Raw genomic sequence first — 27,154 nt, 5'->3', positions numbered from 1 at the left:
GTGATAAGTAATGTTGATAGTATGTACCCTTGGTGTGATGTGATGAGAATGTCAGCATTGTTATCTTCCCCATAACCCCAGTCTAACCAAGAGGAAAACATCAGATAAATCCCAATGGCGGGACATTCAACAAAATACCTTACCAGCTCCTCAAAACCCAAGATCAACATAAAGAAAGTCTTAAGAAACCCACCACCTAAGGAGATATGATGATTAGAGGTAATGCAGTATCCTGGAACAGAAAAAGGACATTAGAGAAAAACTAAATCTGAATAAAATTTAGCTAATGATAATGTGTCAGTATTAGCTCATCAACAAATGTAACATACAAGTAGTATAAGATGTTAATAATAGGGAAAACTGGGTATGGGGTATATGGGAACTCTGCATATTTTTGCACTTACTAGTAAAAAAAATATGTAAAACTGTTCCAAAATAAAAAGTTGGTTAAACAAAATAAACTTCAAATTTGGAAAGAAGTTACCATCTTTCCACCCTGAAATCCCCATTTTGTAGGGGCTGTCCTCCCATTTCTACCAAGTGTAAGTGTTCTCCGGAGAACTAAAAATACATTTGAAGCTATAAAAGTTGTGTTCCTTCCAATCACTGTCAATAAAAATCTGGAAATATAAAAGCTACATTTTCCTACTTTGGTTTAGCCATTTGGGGTTGTAGCAGTGCTTGAACTGAAATGCTCTTTCTTGTGTCCATCATTCAGATAACAGCTTTTAGCTGACATTAAAAAATGACCAGAGCAAACACATATAATAATCTGATAGAATTTGGATCTTGGAAACAGTGTTTACTTTGTGTCCATTCCCTTTAAAAATACTCTGAAGAACTATTTGAGAACAGAGACAGGGTCAAGAATGTGTAAAGGTACTCTTGCTATGTTAGAAAGAAGGGGACTAATATCTTTTTTATTCTTGGTTCTTAGACATAAAAAAAACAACAGCTTTCAAAGATAGTAATCTTTATTCAAAGTTTATGTACTTTCTGCATTTCCCCACATTTTTTTTTTCCATTCCACTGAATAAAATGTTAGTTAAAACCAAAGCATTCTCTCTGGTAACCCACTCCCTTTTCCCTTAGCGTCATTGAAATAGTTTGTGGAACCAGCCAAATGGTCTAGGTCAGGGAGATCTGGGCTGAAGCTGATGACATCAGTGGCCATGAGTTGAATGGAGGGGAAAATTCAGTTAAATGTAGCAAATTTATTTTTAAAACTATAATTATTTGGATCATTCTTAAAGAGGAACTGATCAGGAAAATACATTGTAATTTAAAGTAATATTAAAATTTAAATTTTTTTTTAAATCACTATGATGTTTCTTTGTTTTAGACAAGACCGGTATGAAGTTGGCAAAATACAAAGGAGAGCGATTTTTTCCCCTGTTATATTTATTGCTCAGCTATTGGACCAAGAAAGATGTAGACCTTTGGAGTATTTTTAGTTTGACATCAAAACCAGATGTTAAAACATGTTTTCTCCCCCACTAAAATAGTTTTATTGTTTTAGATCTCCCTATAAAGGAAAGTTTTAAATTAGAAGAATGAGCAGGAGATCTTTCAGAAGAGATTCTAAAACCTAAAAGGAATATTTCTACAATTATTTTTTTATTTGCTTCCAGAAATCTATACAAAATTCATGAGAACTGAACTGGAAATATATATTAATCATATAATATCATTGTATAACTACAAAGGAGGAATGAAAAATTCCAAACCTGGGAAGGTCTGGAAGGGTTCTGCTTTAGCCTCTCTCCCCTTGCTGCACATAGAACCACCTCTGTTTCCCAGAATCCTATCGAGTCCTGGGAGAAAAGACAATAGATTGTCTTAAACAAGTAACCAAAATGGTCGACCAAACAACAGCAACAACAAAAAGAATAACCAACATCAACAGAAAATAACAAAGCACAACTAACTATAACCAAACGTGTAATATGTCAAAAAGAACTAGAAGGCGGGAACCCCAAGACCAGAGTACTCCTCAGAGCCATGCCGCCAACTAGCTGTGTGACTTCAACAAGTCATTTCACTTCTCTGAAACTTAATTCTCATGAATAAGACGAGAAGGTTCCATCTGAGGATCTCCAAATAATTTCCAGATGTTAAATTCTATATTTACATGGGACTTCCAGATGAGAAATGCTGTCTTTGCTTTTATAAGCAGCTTGCCTATTTTACATCCCAAACAACTCTGGTGAAAAGTGGTCAATTTCTGACTCAAAGCTACTTTTATTCAGTCCAGTCCAGTTTGACTATACAGAAAATCTGAGTCAAAGCAGCTTTCTTCTTTGACCTGCCATACGTTCAGTATGATTGATGAATCCTGGTTTTGGTAATTGTGCCATGAAGTAGAATGATATAAGGAAGGATTTGTGCGCACATATGTGTGTGTGTGTGTGTGTGTGTGAGAGAGAGAGAGAGAGAGAGAGAGAGAGAGAGAGAGCGAGCGAGCGAGCGCACACACAGGAGAGAGAGTCATACTTTACTCTTCCTGTTTGGTAGTCTGGCTCTTGGTTTTTGTGGCACAAGAAGGTAATAGGGTTGCTCACCTGCAATGGAAACTTAACGGTTTAACAGTTTAATGAGACCAGGGAGTCGTATAAAAGGTCAGATGCTGGAAGGAGAACAGATAGAGAGGAATTGGTGGAGACCTGAGGATATTGTAACCCTGGGAAGCCTAAATGTGACCCTCTGAGCTGTCACATCTGCGGCCCCCTGGCCTCCAGGGACCAGGTCAGTGCCTCACTGTGGGAAAACACCCCATCATTCCACACCCAGGCAACTGGGAGCCCCTCACCTCCTACCTGCTTCGCCTGAGCAGCCTGCTCCCCAGTCACTGAATAGTGATAACTAAGTCTGAAAATGAGTGATTTTATGAACAGTACTGGAACTTGAAACAAAATGAGTGATTTTATGGACAGTAATGGAACTTGAAATAGTTTTAAAACTAAAAATAGTCCCTTTTTTACCACAACTGCAAAAAGATAAATGCATACAGTAAGTAGTCAACTGAAGGGAAAGGAAATACACGGTTTGAATCAATCCCCTACAAGTTTTTGTTGTTGTTGCTGTTTTCCATAGATGGCATAGGTCTCAGTGTGTTCAGGCTACTGTGACAAAATACCACAGACTGGGTGGCTTATAAACAGATTTATTCACAGTCCTGCAAGCTGGAAGTCTGAGAGCTGGGAGCCATCATGGTTGGGGTCTGTGGAGGCCCACTTCCGGTTTGTGGACTGCTGCCTTCTGGCCGTGTCCTCACAGTGCTGTCAGACCCCTTACACGGGCACTAATCTCACTAACGGCACTGCCACAGGATCCAAGCTCCTTCCAAAGGCCCCACCTCCTAATGCCATCACATTGGCCATTAGGATTCCAACGTTAGAACTGAGGGGAGCACATTCACATCAAAGCAACATAGTGTGTCTTGTCCTCATTTGACCTCTGCAAACACACAAACATGTAACACACTGAGGCAATTGTTATTCCAACAGGTTCTTCCTCACGTTCCTTCTGTAATAGCAGCAAGTCATGGGGCCTGCCTCTCAACCCCTTTATTATCCTGTTGTTTTTTTGTTTTGTTTTGTTTTGTTTTAAATACATGTTTTATTGATTTTTTACAGAGAGGAAGGGAGAGAGATAGAGAGTTAGAAACGTCGATGAGAGAGAAACATCAACCAGCTGCCTCCTGCACAGCCCCCACTGGGGATGTGCCCGCAACCAACGTATATGCCCCTAACTGGAATCGAACCTAGGACCTTTCAGTCCGCAGACCGACGCTCTACCACTGAGCCAAACCGGTTTTGGCTTATTATCCTGTTTTATTTTAATTTTTTAATTTTTATTTTCAGTGTCCTCTTCCCACTCCCACAGCTCCTGGGCACTGACGGGGCTCCCCCAGGAGTCTCCCGTGGGCCATGATGTGGGAGTTTTCCTTTGTGTGCTGGAAGGAATTATCCAGTCTGGAAATAATGAAGTTATGAGCAGCAGAGAATTTCCAACTGGCAGGTTTTAGCAACATAGCCAAGGTGCAAGGCTGTGCTGTGCACATTGAATAAACACAGCTGCATTTATTTCAGTGATCACACATCCAGATAATGGGAGCATGTTTATAATGCACATGGATGTTCTTCCCCTCTTGAGGAGTGGAGGGCAGGAACCAGTTCTCCACATAGTTTTCATTTAATGCGTGCATGAGGGAGCCCTCTTTACCCTTAAGTCACCAGGCAGAGAGGAATTTTAACCCTCAGTTTTTATGTTGCTAGCATAAAAATGAGTGAATTTGGTGTCATGTTTAAAAGGTAAGTCCTGAGTCAGACATATTTAAATAACTTAATATTCATTGGCTTAGAAACACACTTTGAATTTTTATTTAAAAATGAATCTGATTTTTTTTTTTTTAATTCTCACCTGAGGATATCTTTCATTGATTTTTAGAGTGGGAGAGAGAGGGAAAGATAGAAACTTTGATGTGAGAGAGAGACATCAATTGGTTGCCTCCTGTGCACGCCCTGACTAGGTCCCAGACCAGGGAGGAGCCTTCTACAATGGTATGTGCCCTTGACCAGAATCAAACCTGGGACCTTTCAGTCTGCAGGCCGACGTTCTATCCACTGAGCTAAACTGGCTAGAGCTGAATCTGATTCTTGATAGTTTTGTAAGCTGTTTACAAGACATTAACTTTTGAATGTTGTTCATTTGAGTGCAGATACCAACCATTGTTCAATCATCTGTAATATGTGAAATCTGGATGTGCATATTGGTCCTGTTCACCAGATGCCACTGGTTTCCTCTGATTGGTTTTGAATTTATGGTCTTCTTCCAGCTTCTGTACCTCTGAACTTTTTGGGTGCTCTTTGTGCTGTCACCCTGATGAACAATTCCTGGTGATCCAACTCACTTGTTGACCCAGAGTCGACCAATGGGCTCCATGGTTTCTAGCTCCATTGATTCCATTCCACGACTTGTTTTTCTTAGTGACTTAACTAAATTGTTCGATATTTGCACTATGTGCATAAAGATATCAAGTTAGAAAAGCTCAAAGGACCATTGGATATAAAGTCACTGGCACTTGGTTTGGGCGTGTTGGGAAGTGAGGAGTGAAGGTGCAACTGAGAAAGAGGGAAGGCCAGGAAAGGAGTAGGCTGGGAGCACAAGGAGAATCTGCATTTTCAAGAAAGTATGCCTAGAGACTCTCCTGTGATTATTTCCTGATTTGCGATCACATTCCAATAAGAAAGTGTTTGAGTCTTCTATTTATGGGTGTGGCTTTTATATACCTGACTTGATCCACAATTTTAAGAGTATAGGTCTGGAAGCTAGAAAGAAAACATAGAGTCTTTAGCAGAAAGGATGCCCTGCCATGTGGAGAGGAGGGTAAGAAGAGAGAATGGTGAGGACAGTGGGGAGGTTGGAGGTGAGAGCTGCCGGGGGTCTGGTCAAGTCCCTTGGTGGGAGAGTCAGGTGCCCAGTGCCCAGGCACAATGTGGCAGAAAGAGCCTGAGGAGATGACACGGAAATCAGGATAAAACTCTAGAGAAAAATACATAGAAGTAGATAGTTTTAAAGGGGAAATAATAGAGAGTTAGAGAATAGGAATTTCTCTAATAATAGAGAAAAGAATGGTGATAATGTGCTTTTTAAAAAATCAGCCAATGGAAGGCTTTCCCCCGCATCCCTAATTCCCTATTTGAGTGTGACACCCAGACTCAAATCTGACTAACAAAAAACACTACATAATAAAAGCATGATTTATCATTCTTAAACTTTCTGAGATCAGTCTGATTTTAGACACTCAGTCCCATTGTTGGACACTATGCTGTTTGAAGTTAGGAAGTCACTCTGCCTTCATACAAATGTCCTCAGCCACATGGTGTATAAAGCCTTTTGTATGTGAACTATAAGTGTCCCAGTGCATGGATTTGTACACATTGAAAGGAAATTAATTAGAAAGTGGCTGGTGGGATGGGACCCCTCGGGGGATGTCAGAGAGCCAGTTTCAGTCCAAGCCCCTCAGGCCAAGGCAAGGGACCCCACCGGCCAGAGGGATCCGGCTCACTCTGCAGACGCCCTTCAACCACGGGAGGTTGGCTCCAGGGTATGTCCAGCCCCTCTAGCCCAGAAATTGGGCTCCCTTTTCTCTGGTTCAGAGTGTGTCACCTGAGAACTGCCACTGCCAAGTCACTGCAGCTTGGCAGCTCCTGCATTGAGCGTACTGGCTCTTTCCTAGTGGTCAGTGTATGTCATAGCTACTGGTCGAAGCAGCTGCCCCCTGGTGGTCATTGTATGTCATAGCTACTGGTTGGCCAATCAGATGGTCGCTAAGCCTTTTATTTATATATATATATATAGTATACACAGGTAAGAACTCTTCTTGTGACCTTGCTTGTGGTCCTGGGTTTTCTTTCTTGTTTAATAACTTTATGACTTATTTTATCATTTGAGCCAGAAACCTGAGAAAATTCTGTTATTTCTAGACTCAACAGTTTAAAAGAATAGATATTTACTATTTCACAGTTCTCAGGAATCCAGGGGCAGCCTAGCTGGGTGGTTGTGGCCCAGTATCTCTTACAAGGTTGCATTCTGCTGGGGTGCAAGCATTTCAAGGCTTGACCAGAGCTGGATGGTCCTCTTCCAAACTCACAGGCCAGGCTGTTGCCAGCCTGCACATCCTTGCTGACTGTGGGTGAAGGTCTCCGTTGCTACCACATGGGCCCTCCATAGGCTCCCAGTGTGTCCTCCTTCCATGGCAGCTGGATTTCCCCCAGAGTCAGTGATGAAGAGAATGAGAGACAGAGGGAAAAGAGCCACTACAATGGAAGTCACAGATTTTCAAATAACCTAATCTCACAAGTGATACAGACTAACCCTCGTACAGCGTGTGAAGGGACTACACAGGGATGTGAATGTAGGAGGTAGGGGCCATTGGGGACCAACTTGGAAGCTGGCTTCCTCAGAGAGGCCTCTCTTTCCTTTTCCCTCTCCTTCAGCAAATCGCCAAGTCCTTCTGATTCCTCCTCTGCGGTGTTTCTCAGATATGACCTCATCTTAAAGTTGATTGCTTATTCTGGGAAGAGCTGTGGAAGCTGATGGGGAAGTCTTGGGGACCCTATGCCTAAGGACACAGGTGAAATGCATATTAATATGTTAGCATGGCCTCCAACCCAACTTTGTAGGGAAAGGAAAATAAACCTCTTGGCAAGCTAATACTTTGGGGAGGATTTGTTCCCTCTACAGAGAAGGGGAGACCTGTAGCATCAGTCATCCTAGGGAAATACGGTGCTGAGCACAAGAGAGTGTAGATACTTTTAGACTTAGCCTGAGCACCCTAGGATGTAAGACCATAATAAGGACAACTCCCCCTTTGCATGAGGCAGAAAAAGCTGTAGGAGAGCAGTAAGCAAGGGCCCTTCCATTTCCCTGTGAGCATCATTAGTAAGTTTAACTCCACACGTCTACTTAGATTGGAAGTGGCTTCTGATAGCTCTTGAACTGAGAAAAACTGTGGGGTCCATTCTGCTTCAGTGAGAAAGCAAGCCTTGATCTCCAGGTCTGCCATTGTCTGAGGAGGCACGAGTCATGCCTACTATTTGGCTACTGGGAATACACCTTGTTTCCACTGACAACACTCACTTTTCCTTTTTGGGACCTTCTCTAAGATGGGCTTTTGTGGGGGTGGGGGTGGGGGAATAAAACACCTAATAGGTGGAATTATTAAAATAGGCATGCTTGACCCAACCGAGCTGAGTTATTTGAGCTACTATAGCATACCTCTCACCACATACCCACCACCACCAGCTCTGCCTGGGAGGAGACCGCTCTGGCGGGCTTCCTCAGACAGCCTGAGGTGGGACAGCTAACTAAGGCTTGTTGAAACTGATGGGAGATTCTGGGTCTTCCATGAAATTTTGTTCTTGAATATATAAACTTGGAATACAAAATCATAGACTTATGGTCCAGAATAGAAGTCATCAACCTGTGTCCCATCCCCACTTTACATGTGACTCAGAGAGGTCAAGAGACTTACCCATAGTCATTTAATAAGTTGAAAACCCAGGAAGGACTAAAGTTTTCTGATATTTCTCTACTTGTCAAGCTTGTGAGTTATCATGGACACTTGTATGAAGGAAGACCGTACCTGCCTATCTGTCCTACCGTCCACTTTCTGCTCTTATCGTGGCCTTCTCTGGATGACCAGGCACCCCACAACCTAGGCTCCCTCGCCTTCTATCTCCTGGGAGATCTGGCCAGTTTGGGAGGGTTGGGGGTGGCACGGGTGGAAAAATTTGAGAGCAGGAGTTGTCGAGAAACATTTCTTCTCCCCTGTTTCCTTCGGCATCTCCACCAGTGACCAAGCCTCCTCTGGCCCCAGCACCCATCGGACAGTCTCCACTGTGACTCTGACTTCTACCAGATGACCCGGCAACATCTGGAAACATCAGCTTCTCCAACCCAAGGAGTCACAGCTGCTTACTGCTCTGCTTAATCTCCGGGTTGCCTCACTGTCCCCATTTGGCTTCTCTGCTCTTCTAGCATCAGTATGTCAATCCCCTGTATTAAATTATCTGTTTGTCAAGACCTGGACTGTTCTCTCTTTTCTTGGCTGCACCCTGACTGCTAGAGTGGGACCATCATTCTGTGTGCTGCTGCACATGTTAGTGACACAATACATGTTCGTCATAGTGAAGCAAACAAGTGGACACATTTTCCTGAGACACTTTCCTGATGGTAACTAAACAGTGGTGAATCCTTCCCTTTGATCTCATCTGTCAGCAGTGACTCAATCATGGAAGACCTGGTTCTTGGTGCCCGTGGGTGTGTATATTTTAGTTGCAACAGAATGAGCCCTAATGCCATGCCATTGGTTTTCCAAAGTTGCTTTGGTAATGACTACACTTGGCCTTCCTGGTAGTTGTGACCTATAGTCCTGTTTACCCCTGTTCTTGGCCTCCACACAAGGATTCCCATCAGGGCTCCATCTGAGATGGTGTCCAGGATTGGGACAGCTGCCCACCAGCGCTGGATTTGAGACCACCAGCTTGTTTTTCCAAACATTAATATCTCAGTGATCTCCAAACATATTTTCTGTCCCGGAATATTTTCCAAGTTTTGTAAGAATGTCTCAAAAGCTTTTTTCTTTTAAAGGCATAAGGTTAGCCTAAGAGGATGGGCAAGGGTAATACAGATTTTAACTTGGAAGTCTAGTGTTTAAAACTTTAACCAAAAAATTATTTTCCCTTAAAAAACAAACTTCTTGCCGGGACCGGTTTGGCTCAGTGGATAGAGCGTCGGCCTGCAGACTGAAAGGTCCCGGGTTCGATTCCGGGCAAGGGCATGTACCTTGGTTGCGGGCACGTCCTCCAGTGGGGGCTGTGCAAGAGGCAGCTGATCGATGATTCTCTCTCATCGATGTTTCTAACTTTCTATCCCTCTCTCTTCCTCTCTGTGAAAAATCAAAAAAAAAAAATATTAAAAAACAACCTTCTTTACATATTTAAGTAATTCATTTGGGAGAAATTATCACTTAGCCATCCCTTGGCAGTTTCAGTTCAAAATGCTTTGAAACTAGTCAACTACAAAGCCTCAAATGTTTTTTCTTTGAAAGTTCAATTTAACCTTCTCTACCATGGAGATGAGAAAAGTGACAACTCACTCTAAAGATTCTCCCCTTTGTTTCTTTGTCTTTCTTTTGCAGGCCATGTGTTTATACCATGGGATCCCCCATAAACAACAGGGCCTTCTTTCCGTGCCAGGAGCCCCCCGTTGCCATGTCAACATGGCAGGCCACAGTCCGAGCAGCTGCATCTTTTGTTGTCTTAATGAGTGGGGAAAATTCTGCCAAGCCAACACAGCTTCGGGAAGGTACTGTACATGTGTTCTGCGCTTCTTTCTGGGTTGCACACATGCTGGACCCAGGAACCCAAGACGGGCTGTTTTTTGCAACTTTAAAGAGCCCCTTTATTAGTTGGGTTGGAATGAACATGCTAGAAGACATCCTGCCAGAGCAAACAGCAGGGAGGAGGTGGAGCCTGTGGGGAGCCTGGGCAGGCGTGCAGGGCTCTTCATGCCAGACTTATCAATTCCTAGAGTCTTTCAGCGGCTGCTTTGCCCTGGTGGTTTGTGGGCCAGAAGTGGGTGGTCTTGGTTGAAGACTTTCTGGGCAGGCAAGTGTGTCATGGAAACACCGTTACTTACAGTTGAGTTGTCTGTGGTTGGGTCGTGGGCCTGCACAGGGGTTCAGTGCACAGGGGGTTCATTACGCCGAGCGATAGCGCTGCTGTTGGCGGGCCCACCTGAGCTGTCCGAGTCCAGCCCTGTTCTAAACGCCTTTCCCTCAGGGCTCTGAACCAGAAGTGTAAAAGGCAGGAGAGTGCTACTGCAGATGAAGGTTCGGTCAGGGAATTCTTTGCTTATTGCAATAATTAACTCAATTGAGAGCCTAAGCATTTTGATGCCAGGTGAGATTTTTATAATTGTAACATTTCTTCATTTTAAATATGGTGTCTCTCACATACCTATAGAAACTTTAAATTTCACAGGAAATTAAAAGTAATAAAATTAAATAATTTTAGAGAAAGTGATTGCTAACATTTTGTTTCATTTCCCTCCAGTATTTAAAATCTACACAGATGGTACATATTGTCATTTCAAAATTGCCACATAGCACATAACAGTTTTTGTTTTGTTTTTTTAACTTATGGTGTATTTTGAATGTTTCCTAGGTCATTCAGTATTTTTTAAAACTATAATTTTAATGTCTGCGTAATATTTTATTGTATGAATATTTCATATTTTAACATTTTTGTATTATTAGACATTTTTATTATTTCCAGGTTTTTTCCCTGTTATAAAGTTGCATTAAATTCCTGAGGAGGCATTCGGTATAAAATTAGAATTACTGAGTCAAAAGTTTTCAGCATGGAGAAGGCTGTTGGTACATATTTCAAGTTGCTTCCCAGAGAGGCTGTGCCAATTTACAGTTGTGCCAATAGTACATTTACACACCCATCAGTAGTTATGGGATCCCCATTTCCCAGGAATTTCACCAATTTTCTAGGCAAGAAAAGGTCTGTCTTTAACATAGATTACTTCGATTATCAATGGGGTTTTACATGTCCTTATATTTTTCTTAACCATCTTCATTTCCTGACTTTTTATTTCCGTGGCCCATTTTTACAGTGAGGCTTCAATGAGATTTTCAAAAGTTTGTTTTGTCTTTTAATTTGATTGGCTCTTTAAAATATAAAAATATTTATCTTATCGTATTTGCCCCAGTACTTGTCCCAGTTTTAATATGCCTTTTAATTTTATACTGTGTATCTGATCAATTGGAGATTTTAATTTTTATTTAGTGAAAATTATTATTCTTCTTTGAATAATAATTATTATTCTTTGAAGGTCTTTCTTCATTTGATCTGAGATTCATCTGTTTTGTTTTAATATTTGTATTCAATTTAAAATTTTATTACGTCTTTAATCTGTTTGTAGTTTATTCTAGTGAGGATTGTGAAATGAGGATTACATTTTTTTTTTTCAAATAGGAAACAAGTTGCTCTAAGATAATTTATTGAATCTTTTCTAACTTGTGATGTCTCATTTATCATAAACTAGATTTAACACAAACTAGAGTCTTCGATGATAATTTACTTGATTCTCAAAGTGAAAATAACACAAATAATACATTTAAAAAAAAGATAAGTCACATTTATATGGTTCATTTACAAATGAACAAAGGATAAAAAATTGCAATAAAATTTCCTTTTTACCCTTAATTCCAAGCTACCCAGTAACCCTGCCCCCAAGGTAACCAAAGTCACCAGTTTCCTTTATTTAAGATGTTTTTTCCATTAGTTGCACAGACCAGAACATGCTGCACATATGTTTGTTTTGTACCTCACCCTTTAGAATAAAATTGTTTTACAAGTAATTTCATATCTGAGCATTAAGAGCTTTCTCGTTATTTTTATGACTATAAAATATTTCATAAATGGATCTTTTACACTTTAGTGAACCAATAGCTCTTGACTTCACTCCATCAAATAAGGAACTACACTGAGTGGCCAGGTTATTATGATTTCTGAACACACAATAATCTGGCTACTCAGTGTACTTCTCTTGAGTACCTCATTTATTTGATATCAAAGATATTATAAATGGTTTTCCCCTTTGCACTGGCTGATAGAAAGCTCAGGGCAAATAGGTAATTGATCTTCAGCAAAAGACTAGAATACTTTTGGTACCCATTTGAGATACAAATACACTGAGAGGCCAGATTATTGTGCGTTCAGAGATCATAATAATCTGGCCACTCAGTGTAAATGGGCATTTACTTCTATCATCTTCTCTCACTCACATCCCCCAGTTTTAGTGAATACAGTTGGGATTTATAACTCATATCAGCTATCTATATTTTTTAAAATACATTTTTCTTGATTTCAGAGAGAGGGAGGGAGAGAGAGAGAGATAAAAACATCAATGATGAGAGAATCATTGATCGGCTGCCTCCTATTAGGGATCCAGTCCTCAACCTGGGCATTTGCCTTGACCAGGAATTAAACCATGACCTCCTGATTCATAGGTTGATGCTCAACCACTGAGACACACTGGACAGGCTTGTCTCTATATTTTGTTTTTTTATTATATATTCTCTTCTAGGAGTTACAATTATTGTTTCTTTTACATTTTCATCTAGTCAAATCATATTTGTAATAAGTATTTATACTGTCTTTATCCTTGAGCTTTTATTTATTTATTTATTTTTAACAGAGGTCAGCTTTTATTGACTGTGTTACAAAAGAGCCAGTTTAGTCAAAAAGACCAAAGCCCATGTCGTCATCAGACTCCTCAGATTCTTCTTTCTTTGCTTCCACTTTCTTCTCCTCAGCTGGGGCCGCAGCGGTGGAGGCGGCAGCACCTCCTGCTGGTGCAGCACTAGCTGCCGGGGCAGGTCCACCAGCCCCTGCATTGCAGGTGAGACTCCCAATGTTGACATTGGCCAGAGCCTTTGCAAACAAGCCCGGCCAGAAAGGCTCAACATTTACACCAACTGCTTTGATGAGGGTATTGATCTTATCCTCCGTCACCATCACTGTCACTTCATCCTCATGCAGGATGAGGGCCAAGCAGATGCAGGCGAGCTCCGACATGGAGGCCATGGCGAGCGCTGCCAGGAGCGGTGCTAGTCGCCGGATGAAGTGAGGGCCTCACCCCAACGCGGCCTTAGCTTCCTCGGAAGAACCGAGCACCTTTATGCTTGAGCTTTTAAATTTGAATAATTTCTCAGGCTCTTGGAAAATTGTTTCAATATTTGTTTTCTAGAAGGGTAGATGTGTGGTATATTTTATGAGCCATCTCATATTTAGGTTGGCTTTTAGTTCTGTTCACTTATGAACAATCCTTGGCTAGGTATAAAATTCTTAGGACTTCTTTTCTCTCTTAACTAAAAACATTTTCATTATCATGTCTTACTTAGCAAATCTGATGTCAATTTTTAAAAAGTTCCTTGAAAGTCTGATTTCCCTGCCTAGAGGCTCATAGAATTATTTTTATTTATGTAATTTACAGCTTTCTAGAAAGAAGCTAGTTATGAGTACCTTTGGCTTTAATTAACTATTAAAGTACCAGAGGACCAGTGCACAAAATTTGTGCACAGGTAAGGTCCCTAGGCCTGGCTGGCAATCAGGGCTGATCAGTGCCAATCTGTGTAGTGACCAGTGGAGTGATTGGGGGGGGCGGGGGCAGGTCCCTCTCACTCACCTTGGCTGGCCTGATGCCGCCTGCTCGCTGACTTTGCCCCCCACTGCCACCACCAGTTGGGGCCTGTAGGCTGGGGCAGCTCTTGCGTTGAGCGTTTGCTTCCTGGTGGTCGGTGCACGTCACAGTGACCAGTTGTTCCGCTGTTTGGTAGATTTGCCTATTAGAGTTTTATATAGATAATTTGTGTGTAATAAAATGTATACAATATGTCTTGTTTAATGGAGTTTGAAAAATACACAGTTTACTTAATCAGCACTCCTATGAAGGTGTAGAACATTTCTTTACCCTAGGCCTCCCCTTACTCCCATCTCTCCTTAAGTCTTTCTTCCAAACCCCACTCCTGTCAACCACTGACCCGATTTCCATGTTTGTAGATTATTTTTGCCTCTGCCAAAGATTCACGTAAATGGAGCCATTCCACGTGTACTCTTTTGTGTCTGGCTTCATTTGCTCAGCATAATGTTTGGCAAAGCCACCCATTTTATGTGAGTGTTAATACTTTGTTATTTCTTAAAATCAGTGAATCGTAGTCCATTATATGAATAAACCAGTTTGTTTATCTTCTCACCTGTTTATGGACGTTTGAATTGTTTTTAGCCATCATGATAAATAATGCTATGCACATGTGTGTACAAGTCTTTTTGAAGATATAGGTTTTCATTTCTCTTGGATAAATACCTAAGAGTGGAATTGCTGGATCCTATAAATGCATGTTTAACTTTGTAAGTATCTGCCAAACTATTTCCAAAGTGATTGTATCATTTTTTATTCTACCAGTAATGTATCAGAACCTCCCCCCGCCACTCCACACCATTGCTGGACGTCCTTGCAAACACTGGGATTGCCAGCTTCCAACTAGTGTCTGGTGCTAGCTTGTTGTGGTTTTAATTTGCCTTTCTCTGAGAATGAATGATCATGAGCAACTTTTCATACTTATTGTTAATTCTTTTTTTAAAAATATATTTTATTGATTTTGTACAGAGAGGAAAGGAGAGAGATACAGAGTTAGAAACATCGATGAGAAAGAGTCATCGATCAGCTGTCTCTTGCACACCCCCTACTGGGGATATGCTCGCAACCAAGGTACGTGCCCTTGACCGGAATCGAACCCGGGACCCTTCAGTCCCCAAGCCGACGCTCTATCCATTGAGCCAAACCAGTTTCGGCTATTGTTAATTCTTATATCTTCCTTTGGAAAGCATCTCTTCAAGTTGTTTGCCCATTTATTTAATGTGAGGTTTTGTTTGTTTTATTAGTAGGTTGAAAGAATGCTTTGTATATTCTAGGTATAAGCCTTTTATCAGATATATGTATTGCAAATATATTCTCCCAGTCGGTATAGCTTGCCCTTTCATTCACACTCTACACCACTGCTTTTCCGTAGAAACATTTTGTTCTTTAGTAATTCCATTATAGATTTAAATTGTTAAGTTTCCTTATACTTCTTCCTTATCTTTTTGATCTGCTAGCTTTTGAACTCACTCTCTTATACTTTTATCTTCTCATACTTTTTAATATATTTTCGTAGAAGTTATATCTTCCTGTATCATAATGGGAATGCCAGTTTCCTAAGCTGCTTTTGGTTTCTGCAGTAAATTCATTTCCGAGGCTTGTTTTTCTGAGTCCTTCGAATGATGTTTCTTTTACTTTTATTTTGCGGTACTTCTTCCCATAGTTTTCCTGGCTCCCCTCGTTGGTGTCTACCCACACACAGGACACAGCCTATGAATTTCCACATGTCCTTTCTGAAACTCTCTGTTCATCAGGAGGTACTGATGTAGGCTGCTGCAGGTCTTGCTGGCAATTGCCTAGTGAGATCCTGCTGGACTCACACAGGCTCTCTCTCCACCCCCGCTCTGTAGTGCCCGGATGTGCTGAGATTGATTGAGCACCCGGAGCACTGAGTGTCAAGCTGGTCCTGATACCTGGTCACCTCCAGCCTCCACGGCTGCCTCTAGAGGTTGACCTGCAGTCACCACACCCCACGATGCCATGCGGAGTGGCTCTCCCTGCCCCCCACCTAATCCAGCCTGCATATTTTCTCACTCACGGTTTGGCCCTGCAATTCCGACAGAAAGGCTCGTGGTGGGCAGTGTTTCTGAATTTTGGGCATTATTTTTCTTTTCAGAGGGGGAAAAAAACCTCATGAATCAGCAGAGTTGGCTGAAATTATTTGTATTAGAATTATATTTTAAAACTATGAATGTTAAGATTACATATAAATTCTGTATGCTTATAACTCTTACACATCTATGAAGCTAAAATAAAGTTGTAAGTTAAGCACAGACCAAGTTATTAAATCAGCAAATTCAAATAAACAACGTAAGTTTAATGCAAAGGTTAATTTGTTGTAATGTCTTGCCCCTGGCAGTGTGGGTGTGCCCGTGAGGATTCTTTGGAGATTGCTGTGCGTAAGTCACACCGTGGTCTGCTCTCCACCATGTTCCTTCCTAGGCGGGAAAGCTTTTGCTTGCACAGCCTGCGGCGAAGTCACAGCCTGCACTCATGATAAGCCTCATCCTGAGGTCCTCTCCTCATTAGCTCTCAGTAATTAACACGGTGCCTGTCCCCCGCGGGCACAGCACGCATGCACGCGCGAACTCTCAGATTGGTTGGCCATACTGGGTTATATCTGAATAATCCATTCAACTGGCTAAATCCAGCCCACTGCCTGTTTTTAGACATAAGTCTGATTGGAACACGGCCCTTGTCTGTGGCTACTTTGGTGCTGTAATGGCAGAGCCGGACGGTTGAAACAAAGCCTGCGTGGCCCGCAAAGCTTAGACTATTTACTAGCTGGTCCTTTACAGAAAACGTCATCTGACCCCTTCAGGTCTGTCTGTCTGTCTGAAGAGTATCATAAAAATTAAAACAAGAATTGCTTTAGTAAGTTTTGTGGAAACTTTTCATACCTCCAGAAATATATCTGTGACTGTTTTTCAGAATTACCAATTCAGCACAGAGTTCAAAAACAACAACTGCATGCTAATCGGGACTTGCTAATGTTCATACCACTTGCACCTTGTATGATACCTCAGAGCAGACTTTACCAACTCCAGCTGAGGAGGCTTGGCAAGGGGAGAGCGCGCCATGCTGCCACGCAGTCCCTCCTGCAGCCACAGCTGGCTTCCTGAGAGGGCGGCCGGGCCAGTGCCGCCGGAGCGCCCTGCAGCCCGGGATGGCTGTTGTGAGGGAGGACTCCGTCTCTAGATATCTCTGTCCTTCTTAGAAAACATGGTGTGTGGGTTCAAGATGATGCCACTTCCTACCTAAGTCGTTTTTGTAGATTGGTAGATTGGTCCAGAGGACCTCCTCTGTTGTGCACAGTGCCCTTTAAAATGTTGAACTATCCTTGAAAATCTGAGTGGCAAACCCTACCTTCACCCCACAGTTCCCACACCAGCCCCATTAGCACCTTTGCCAGGCGTCAGCTGGTTTCCGGAAAGGAGCAAAGCACCAGAAGAGCATAGTGCAGTGAGGCAGGTAACAGGGACAGAGATGACAGTGGCTGGGGACAGGATGGGAATTCTGAGTCCTTGCTGCCTGCGGGAGGCCATTCCTGACTGTCTGTAATGAGAAGGCCGTGGTTTAGACTGTAGCCTGATGCCCAGAGTAAGAATTGTATTAGCCGAGGAACCACTGTCCTTTTCTCAGGAGGGCTAAGTCAAGGCCATAGATTTAGATCCACTTGTTTGGCCTCTTTATTATTTGACCTCCTCAGCATACTGTCATTGGGCAGACAGAAGTGGAAGCCTGGGTATTGCTGTTATCCTGTATTCCCTGCCAGAATGTAGCCATCCTGTGAAGCACAGAGACCCAATGCTTTGTCTCCACGTGCTTAATGCTTACGTGTGGAATGACTGTCCTGGGTAATCAGTCAGAAGGAATATGTTCACGGGAGAGCTTTTAAGCCGTTACTGACAGTGACAGCAGTGAATCCAGAGGCCTCTCTCTGGCTCTGCTTCTGATGAGAGTTCATGCCTTTTCTCTAGGCTCAGTAGATTTTTAAAGAAAAAAAAAAATGGGTGCGGTACATCCTTATTTTCCCGTGTTTGGTAAAAATTTTTTTGTATAGTTTTGTTTTATTTTTGTAGAATCTAGTTTGGTGCATTCCTACGTCCTAGAAAGATAAAATACCCCACTGATATTTTTCATGGGAAGCCTCCGGTAAATGAACAAGACTGGAGGAAAAGCATATGAACAAGTGAAAGGTGTTAAAAACCACATGTGCCTTCACATAGGATCTGATTTCATTGTTTTCTATTCGAAAGTAAGAGCGTAGACATTACTTCATCCTGGGCAAAAGGCTCCTCTCCGGCCTGCCCAACAGGCCGGCTCTCTGACATTTTCTCTCCTGACTTGGTGTGGGAAATTCCAGGGAAAAGCCAAGATTGCAGAGTCCAGACCTCCTGTGTGCAATTGGAAGCCAAATTTTCTTCCCTCTTGATGGCTCAAAATGAGCAATACCATTTAGACTGCTCCCACCCGGAATTATGTGTAAGGAAATGGTAGATTAAAGGCATTCGGAATGGTTATGATTAAGTGTTTTCACCACAGATAATGCAAAGTAGAGAGAACACTGCTTGTATGTGGGCTAGTACACATACAAGCAATGTTCCAAGGGCTAGAGGTAGAGGGAACGCATTCATCTCTCTCGAAAGCTGGTGACAGAGGGCCGTGTTCTGCTCTTACAGCTCCCCCGAGGGCTCAGACAATGCCCAGCACTTTCTCAGTCCCTGTCAGGTCATTCTTTCCTTTCTTGCCTTCCTCGCGCCATACTGACCATACTGAGCATACCGGGAAGTCATCAGGCTTTCTTTTGGGTAATGATGACTTTGGCAGGCATGCACATACCAATTCTGGCTGTGGATTTTTGTCTTAGGCTTGATATTCATGAATTTTCTCATGTGGGTCAAGTACTGAAGTGTACCCGTGACCCTCGGGGACGGGAGGTTTGGTGTCGTTCGAGGACCCATTTTGTACTTAAGTTTCAGGGGAACAAGGTTGTCAGAATGGAGGGTGAGGCTTGCAAGACCAATCCCAATCCTGGTGGGATGTACTCCTTAGGTATTCCTTAGCCACCAAGGGAAACCTCAAAACCGAGGGAGGTGCTTGTGTCCTCAGTTCAGTAGGTGGCGCTCTTTTACCTGGTTCACAAGAATCATCTTGGAGGTCATTCTCTCCTGGGTCTCCTGGGCCTTAGGCGGTACCATGTTGAAGGAAGGAAACCCAAAGACTTGCCAGTGCTTGAGAAGAGGTGGCTTGACCTGGCACATGGCCCTGGTTAAGCAGTGCTGGCACATAGCATCCGAGGGCGCTGTTACTCTCACTTTGTTCTGCTGCCAGCTCCTACCCTTGAGCGACAGTGGAGAAGAACTGACGAAAGACAGTCACGCCATGGATATTCAGGAGGGTGACACCAGCTCATAAAACCAGAATGTGTAGGCTCGGCATCTATGTAATAGTGACAGAAGGGAGCTGGGGTTCGCAGAAAGACCCAAGCACTTGAGCAGGAAGCCGAGAAAGGAAGATCAACTGAAACTGGGAGCTTTCCCTCCTTTTTACGTATCTATTACATGTATTGTCATCAATACACAAAGTATATATAATACATCCATTATATATAGTGTGTCTGCATGTACTTACAAACATGCATATTCCTGTATATATTGCTAAGCATCTTTCATTTGCAATACAAAGATGTTCCAAAATAATGAAATAGCTTGATGTATGGAATAGTTTGGGCAGGAAGCTCAGACTAAGAATATTGACTAGTGAAAGAAACAATCTTAAAATAGGAAAGCAGCAGGGACTGTTGAGTAGAGAAATATGATACCTAAATAAAAGCATTTATCGGTTTCTGAGTGCTTCATGCTATTTGTCTAACCTACAGTGGAAAAGTTTGTGTTCTTTTTAACTTTATAAAAAATGGTTGACACTATTACAGATGTACCCGTTCCCCCCACCTCCACCTAGCCCCGCCCCCCCCTTCCCTCTGGCCATCACCACACTGTTGTCTGTGTCTGTGGGTTATGCATAATTGTTCTTTGGTTAATCCCTTCACCTTCTTTGATATGCTTTTAATAGGAAGAACTAAGTGCCTGTTTTAATTTTCAGTGAGAATACTAACTCTCTCAATATAAGGAACTCACTGAGACGCCTGCCTTTGCAAAGGGAAATTCTCTGCTTTGCCTTGGGAGCTGAGCTGTGGGCTGCGTCTGTTGTGCTGAAGGGGTGCGTCCAGGACTCCCCTAAGAAGAGCCCCAGGGCTTGACATACATTTTGTGTTTAATTTACTGTTAGTGGCATAATTGTTATGTAAAGATGACTACAGTATCTTGATGTTTTTCTCACGCTTTTTTCTTTTTGTAAAAATGACTTTCATATGTAATTAGCACAGGTTTTCACAGGTATTCCATAAAAATTCTTTCCTAACTATGAACTGACAACTCCATCACATCCTTCTTTTTTTCTTTTTCCCTCGTACTCCCTCAGAAGACAGGATCTTCAAAACTATTCGTAAGACAGTTTTTTAGAGTAGTAAATATAGAAAAATATTATAATAATCATTATAATTATTGTAATTGTTTTAACAGTCTCTATTATAAGTATTTTCAAAACTAAATTTTAGACTGCCTCCTATGATTTGAAAAGTGACCCATTTCAAATACTTACCATTCCTACAAAAAACACACCAGTTATCTTTAAGGACAATTTCAATCCTATTTCAGAGATGAAAATGTCTATTTGGATCGTGTAGCAGCTGCTAGTATGATTATAAGAACAATATCTGATATTACATTTCTGTCTTACTAGTGAGACAATTGAAGTCTAAGAATTTCACCCTTTAAACAAGTTGCAGTTTGAGATGGTGACATAGAGCCTCTGGAACTTTCTGTGGGAGCTCAGGAGGGACGCGAGCTGGGTGGCTGCTCCGCCCTGCGCAGTTGGGAGTGCCGCTTCCTCTGGGCCCGCTCCTGTCGTCCCCACCCTTCCACTCCCTACTCATCTTGGTAGTGATTCCAGGCCTGGCCCTGAAATTGTCCAGTGGTGTGATGTGCTTCTGGCCTTTGCAGAGGAAAAACTCGCTCAGTTCAAGTACAGCATGTTCTCGTCGTTTCACAGCTGGGGTAGCCAGGGAGCCTAGGGCAAGTGGATTGAGTAAAAAAGGAAAATGAAGGTATTCACTGTCTATTTCATCAAGGTTGGCTCATTAAAGTAAACACCATTTAAATAGCCTCCAAATGGCCCATTCTATATGAAGTCATGCAGTATGCCCCCTTTCGGGCTGTCATTCTTCTTAAATGGATCGCTTTGTGTGCACTGCATTTTAATGCTCTTCAACCTTAAACCCCATATGTGGGCCTCATCAGGCCACAGGCTTCAGTGCACATGTGGCAGCCATTCCTTCAACATTTTCCGTCTCAGCCTCCAGAAGTCAGCCCAAGCAACAGGGGGAGGTAGCTGTAAAGATGGCAGCAGTTACGATTTCTCCAACACTTAAGATGTGCCCGTTACCATGCCTTAGTGATTTATGTGTATATCACCTAAGCTAAATCACATAATCCTCTGAGAGAGACACTGTGATCGTTCCCTTGTTAATAGATGAGGATCTGGTACATCGAGAGAGTAAGTGATGTGTCCAAACTGGCAAATGTGGAGCAGGCAGCTGAACCCACGTCATCAGATCCCAGGGCTGGAGCTACATCAGTAGGCATACTCAAGACACATGCTCTGCATCAGTTTTCAAAATAGGCTCATCCCCAGCAATTGCCAATCCAGAAATTTTTTCTCTTTTCTTTGGAATTTACACTCTGCATTCTGGGGCGGTATTTCCACGTGATCCTTTGCCTTTTCTGCAGTCTGGTTTGAAGGTGGGACCCGGTGTTCCCTGAGCAGCTAGCTCCCTGGGCAGTGGGCCGTCCTCATGGAAGACAGGGCCTGTGGAACAGCCCATGAACAGACAACTCCAAGCGTGAGGCCACGCAACCTGCCCTGAGGGGAGGGGCCCGTGAAAGCCTCCCCGGAGCAGTGGAAGATTCAGGTGTCACAGCAGTGGCTTCAGCCTTCCCCCAGGGCTGGACAAGAAGCCCAGGATGGACACCTTTGAGAAACTTCTATAGAGAGTCCGGCCAGGGTCTTTGGGATGTGGGCGCCTGGCTGGCCCAGGCTATTGATCTGGCCCTATTTGACTGTCAATAGGTATCCTGAAAATTTCTGGCTTTAAAAGCTTAAAGTATGAAACAGTTTATTCCCAGTGAGCTCCACGAAGTAAAAGAACTTTAAGAATCAATAAATTAAAAGTCTTGAAGACTTTATAGGAAAAAAAAATCATCTTGGGCATTTAAAATATGGATTTAGGTGATGTTTTCAGTAAAATTTTCCCTTCTCCTCCCCCCAAAATGCTTTTTCTTCCATGATTTAACTTCAGAGAAGACTGAGGGAGTAATGATAGTTTTAAAATATTTTTGTTGGATTTAATTCAGATTCTGTTAATACTTTTGCTATTTTGCTCCCAAACTCCAGGTCCTTTAAAGTTTCTGACTTTTTTTTTTTTTTTTTAACTGCTAATCTCCTTCCTCTCTGCTGCCACATCATTTATGGCCTCCACCACCCTCCTCCCATCACCTTGACTATACAGACATTCTGATAAAGGTGTCGGGACATGATGTCATTGGGTGCTCGGTGAGGCTTCTTCGTGACCTCGTGAAGGCATCTAACAGATGCCTCTATTCCGCTAGCGGTCTCTACTGAAAGCTGTTTCAGCTCCTGCTGCTTCTAGCAATCTTCTTCTCCGTGTGCTAGATGGATGGTACAAGGGCCAGAGAGGCAGCAAAAAACCAGGGCAAACATTCAATGCTAAATTTAGAGAGGAAGCCTATTGCACATAGTGTTTCTCCCCCCCTACCCCCAGGTTTCTTGAGTTATAATTGGCATCTAACATTGTAAGTTAAGGTACACAATGTGATGATTTGATACATGAATATATTGTGAAATGGTTACCACAAAAAGGTTAGTTAACACATCTAAACCACATAGTTTTATTGTGTGTGGTGAAAACTCTGAAGATTTACTCTCTTAGCAACTATAAAATGTACAATATAGTATTGTTAATTATATACAATACAGTATTGTTAACAGTCACCTTGCAGTGCATAACATCCCCAGAACTTATTTATTTTATAACCAGAAGTTTCCATCCTTTGAACATCCTCACTCATTTCCCCTCAATGTCTTCCCAAACCCCTACCTCTGTAATCACCAATCTATTTTCTGTTTCTGAGTTTGGTGTTTTGTTTTTGTTGTTGTTGTTGTTTTTTAGATTCCACATATAAGTGAGATCTCATATAGTATTTATAGATTCCACATATAAGTGAGATCTCATAGAGTATTTACCTTCCTCTGTTTGAGTTATTTTATTTAGCATAATGTTCTCCAGGTCTATCCATGTTGTCACAAATGCACAATGTAAGGATTTTCTTTTTTATGTCTGAACAAATTTTATATAAATAAAATATATATATTTTCTTTATATATTTTCTTTATCTGGTCATTACTCTGGAAGTTAGATTGTTTCTGTGTCTTTTTTTAAAATATATTTTTTAAATTTATTTTTACAGAGAGGAAGGGAGAAGGATAGAGAGCTACAGTAGAAACATCGATGAGAGAGAAACATCAATCAGCTGCCTCCTGCACACCCCCTACTGGGGTTGTGCCCACAACCAACATACATACCCTTGACCGGAATTGAACCTGGGACCTTTCAGTCCACAGGCCGATGCTCTATCCACTGAGCCAAACCGGTTTCGGCTGTTTCTATGTCTTGATCTTTGAAAATAATGCTTCAATGAACATGAGAGTGCAGATGTAGTTTTGAGATAGTGATTTCATTTCCTTTGGATAAATACTCATAAGTAGAATTGCTGAATCAGATGGTAGTCCTAATTTATATATATATCTCACATTTTCTTTATCTGGTCATTACTCTGGAAGTTAGATTGTTTCTAAGTCTTGATCTTTGAAAATAATGCTGCAGTGAACATGAGAGTGCAGATATAGTTTTGAGATAGTGATTTTATTTCCTTTGGATAAATACCCATAAGTAGAATTGCTGAATCAGATGGTAGTCCTATTTTTAATTTTTTGAGAAACCTTCATACTTACTATCTTCCATAGTAGCTGGATCCTTTTCTCCACATCCTTGCCAACACTTGTTATCTCGTCTTTTTTCTTTTCATTTTAAAATCATTTTTATTTTATTTTTTAAATGTATTTTATTGATTTTTTACAGAGAGGAAGAGAGAGGATAGAGAGCTAGAAACATCAATGAGAGAGAGTCATCGATCAGCTGCCTCTTGCGCGCGCGCACACACACACACACACACACACACACACACACCCACTGGGGATGTGCCCTCAACCAAGGTGCATGACCTTGACTGGAATCAAACCCAGGGCCCTTCAATCCACAGGCTGACGCCTCTATCCACTGAACCAAATCAGTTTTGGCTCATGATATGAATGTTAATACACTTGAAGTTGTCCCAGAGGCTCTTTACACTATTTTCATTTTTTTAAATTCTTTTTTCTTTATACTGTTTTGATTGAGTGTTTTTTGCTTCAATGTATTCCAAATTGTTGATTTGATTCTTAGCTTCAACCACTCTACTGTTGATTCCCCCTAAATTATTCTTCATTTCATTTAGTGTATCCTTCATTTCTCATTGGTCCTTTTTTATGCTGTTGAGGTCCTCACTAAGTTCCTGGAGCCTCCTTATAACCAGTGTTTTGAACTCTGCATCTAGTAGATTACTTGTCTCCATTTTGTTTAGTTCTTTTTCTGAAGTTTTTTTTCTTTTTCTTTTGGGACATATTTCTTTGTTACCTCATTTTGGCAGCCCCCCTGTGTTGTTTCTGTGTATGAGGTGGATCTGCTACCTCTCCCAGGCTTGGTGGAGTGGCCTAATGTAGTGGATGCCCTGTATGGCCCCGTGGCACAGCCTCCACAGTCTCCTAAGCTGCACACTCAAGGTATGCCCCCACGTGGGCTGTGGGCTCTTGTAGTTGGGCCTTGATTACTATTGGCATGTCAATGGGAGGGATTTACCCCCAGGTCAATCAGCTGCAAAAGCTGTCTTTGACCACCAACCACCAACTTCCGATCACCATGGATGATCAGTTGTGCCATGGCCCACCCCACAGAGCAAGAACTACTTCAGTAAGGTTCTGCTACCCACTGAGTCTGTCTTTTACCAGGTGTGTCAGTTAATAATGTGGATTTTGTAATCAAAGAAAACATAATTTCAAGAGAAACATGAAAAGTGCTTTATTCGGGGCGGAGCTTGAAGATGGCGACCGAACAGTCAGACTTGTTCTGACTCTGGTCCCAGAACAGATAGAAACAGCGTCTGAGTCGCTCAGGGAATGTTGATTGGCAGCTAAGGGGCTTCGGAATTCTCTAGGAAGGTAAGGAAAGGTCCGCTGGACAGGATTTCCTGACCAAGAGGCCAGCACTGCCGCGGTAGCGGCGGCTCTCCCAGCAAGCTCTCGCGGAGAGAAGGCAGCGCCATCTTACCAGGAAAGGAGGAGCATCCCTGAGGCCTGGAAAAACACACAGCGGGGAGATCCATCGAGCAGCTGAGACGCCCGAATCGGCACGGGCGCGTGGAATCGGGGGAGTTCTTCGGTCACCCACGGAAAGGTAGTGTTATATTTTGAAACTTTAAATCAACGCAGGAGAAGGAACACCACATAACCAGACATCCTGAGAAGAGAGGCCATGGGGAGACAAAAACATAGTCCGCACATGAAAGAAAAGCAGGCATCACCAGAAAAGGAAGTAAACGAGCCCAAGGTAAGCAGCCTACCAGAACAAGAATTCAGAATAATGATCATAGGATGGCTAAAAAGAATGGAAGAGAAATTTGACAATAACCAAGAAGAAATGAGGAAGAACCATAAGGAACTGAAGAAGAACCATGAGGAATTGAAGAAGAACCAAGAAGAAATGAAAAATGACATCGCTACCATGAAGAACTCAATAGAAAGCATCAAGAGTAGACTAGATGAAGCAGAAGACTGCATCAGTGAGCTAGAAGATAAGATGGAAAAAAATACCCAAGTAGAACAGCTTCTAGAAAAAAAGATTAAAAAGCAGGAGGAGAGCCTACGGGAGCTTTGGGACAATACAAAACAAAATAATATTTGAATAATAGGGGTTCCAGAAGGAAAGGAAACTGAGGAAGACATGGAAAAAGTATTTCAAGAAATAATGACAGAAAACTTTCCTGAGATAGAGAAGAAAAAACCCACACAAATCCAAGATGCTCGCAGAGTCCCAAGCAAAATGAATCCCAGAAGACAGACTACAAGGCACATTATAATTAAATTGGCAAACAACGACGACAAAGTAAGAATCTTAAAAGCAGCCAGAGAGAGACAGAAAGTTACATACAAAGGAACCCCCATCAGACTAGCAACTGATTTCTCAACAGAAACTTATCAGGCCAGAAGGGAATGGGATGAAATATACAAAGTCATGCAAAGGAAGGGTCTGAATCCAAGAATACTGTACCCAGCAAGGCTATCAATCAAAATTGAAGGGGAAATCAGGAGCTTCACAGACAAAAAAAGACTGAAGGAATTTATCTCCACCAAACCAGCAATGCAAGAAATGCTAAAGGGTCTACTGTAAAAATAAAGAAATAGGAAGTGAAGAAGGAACACGGGTATAGAATAAAAATGGCGTCAAATGTGTACCTATCAATAATAACCTTAAATGTAAATGGATTAAATGCTCCAATCAAAAGACATAGGGTAACAGATTGGATAAGAAAACAAGACCCATACATCTGTTGTCTACAAGAAACCCACCTCAGAAAAAAAGATGCACACAGACTGAGGGTGAAGGGATGGAAAAAAGTTTTCCAGGCAAATGGAAATGAAAAAAAAGCTGGGGTAGCAATACTTATATCTGACAAATTAGATCTCAGAGTGAAGGACATAATAAGAGATAATGAAGGCCACTTCATAATACTAAAGGGAACAATCCAACAAGAAGAAATAACCCTGGTAAATATATATGCACCCAATACAGGAGCAACCAAATACATAAAAAAAAACTGCTGGAGGACATTAAGAGAGAGATTAATAGCAATACAATCATAGTAGGAGATTTTAATACCCCACTGTCACCCTTCGACAAATCATCTAAACAAAAAAACAGCAAAGAAATATCAATCCTAAGTGACTCACTAGACCAGATGGAATTAATTGACATCTTCAGAACACTCCACCCCAAAGCCACAGAATATTCATTCTTCTCAAGTGCACATGGGACATTCTCAAAGATAGACCACATTTTGGGTCATAGGCAAAGTCTCTGCAA

At 42.0% G+C, this 27,154-nt stretch overlaps 2 protein-coding genes across 3 annotated transcripts in view; one reads left to right on the top strand and one right to left on the bottom strand.

Annotated features, from left to right (window-relative positions):
- The window catches only part of LOC118732247 (aminopeptidase O (putative)), a 287,553-nt gene that overhangs the window by 5,235 nt on the left and 255,164 nt on the right, over positions 1 to 27,154 (top strand). For both annotated transcript variants that reach the window (XM_045570737.1, XM_045570736.1), the window contains exon 2: positions 9,707 to 9,873. In XM_045570737.1, coding sequence (XP_045426693.1) covers positions 9,707 to 9,873 — 167 coding nt within the window. The remainder of the gene's footprint in view (positions 1 to 9,706; positions 9,874 to 27,154) is intronic.
- LOC118732248 (60S acidic ribosomal protein P1-like) lies at positions 12,774 to 25,394 on the bottom strand. Its single transcript, XM_036461371.2, has 2 exons — positions 25,381 to 25,394; positions 12,774 to 13,263 (listed from the first exon to the last, which is right to left on the bottom strand). Exon 2 carries the CDS (start codon positions 13,164 to 13,166, stop codon positions 12,816 to 12,818), a length of 351 nt encoding a protein of 116 aa, XP_036317264.1. The 5' UTR covers positions 13,167 to 13,263; positions 25,381 to 25,394; the 3' UTR covers positions 12,774 to 12,815.

This window comes from Pipistrellus kuhlii, unplaced genomic scaffold, assembly GCF_014108245.1.
Source record: "Pipistrellus kuhlii isolate mPipKuh1 unplaced genomic scaffold, mPipKuh1.p scaffold_m20_p_36, whole genome shotgun sequence".
Lineage (NCBI taxonomy): Eukaryota > Metazoa > Chordata > Mammalia > Chiroptera > Vespertilionidae > Pipistrellus > Pipistrellus kuhlii.
The sequence above is the reverse complement of the archived record's forward strand: the minus strand, read 5'-3'. Positions and strand labels throughout refer to the sequence as shown.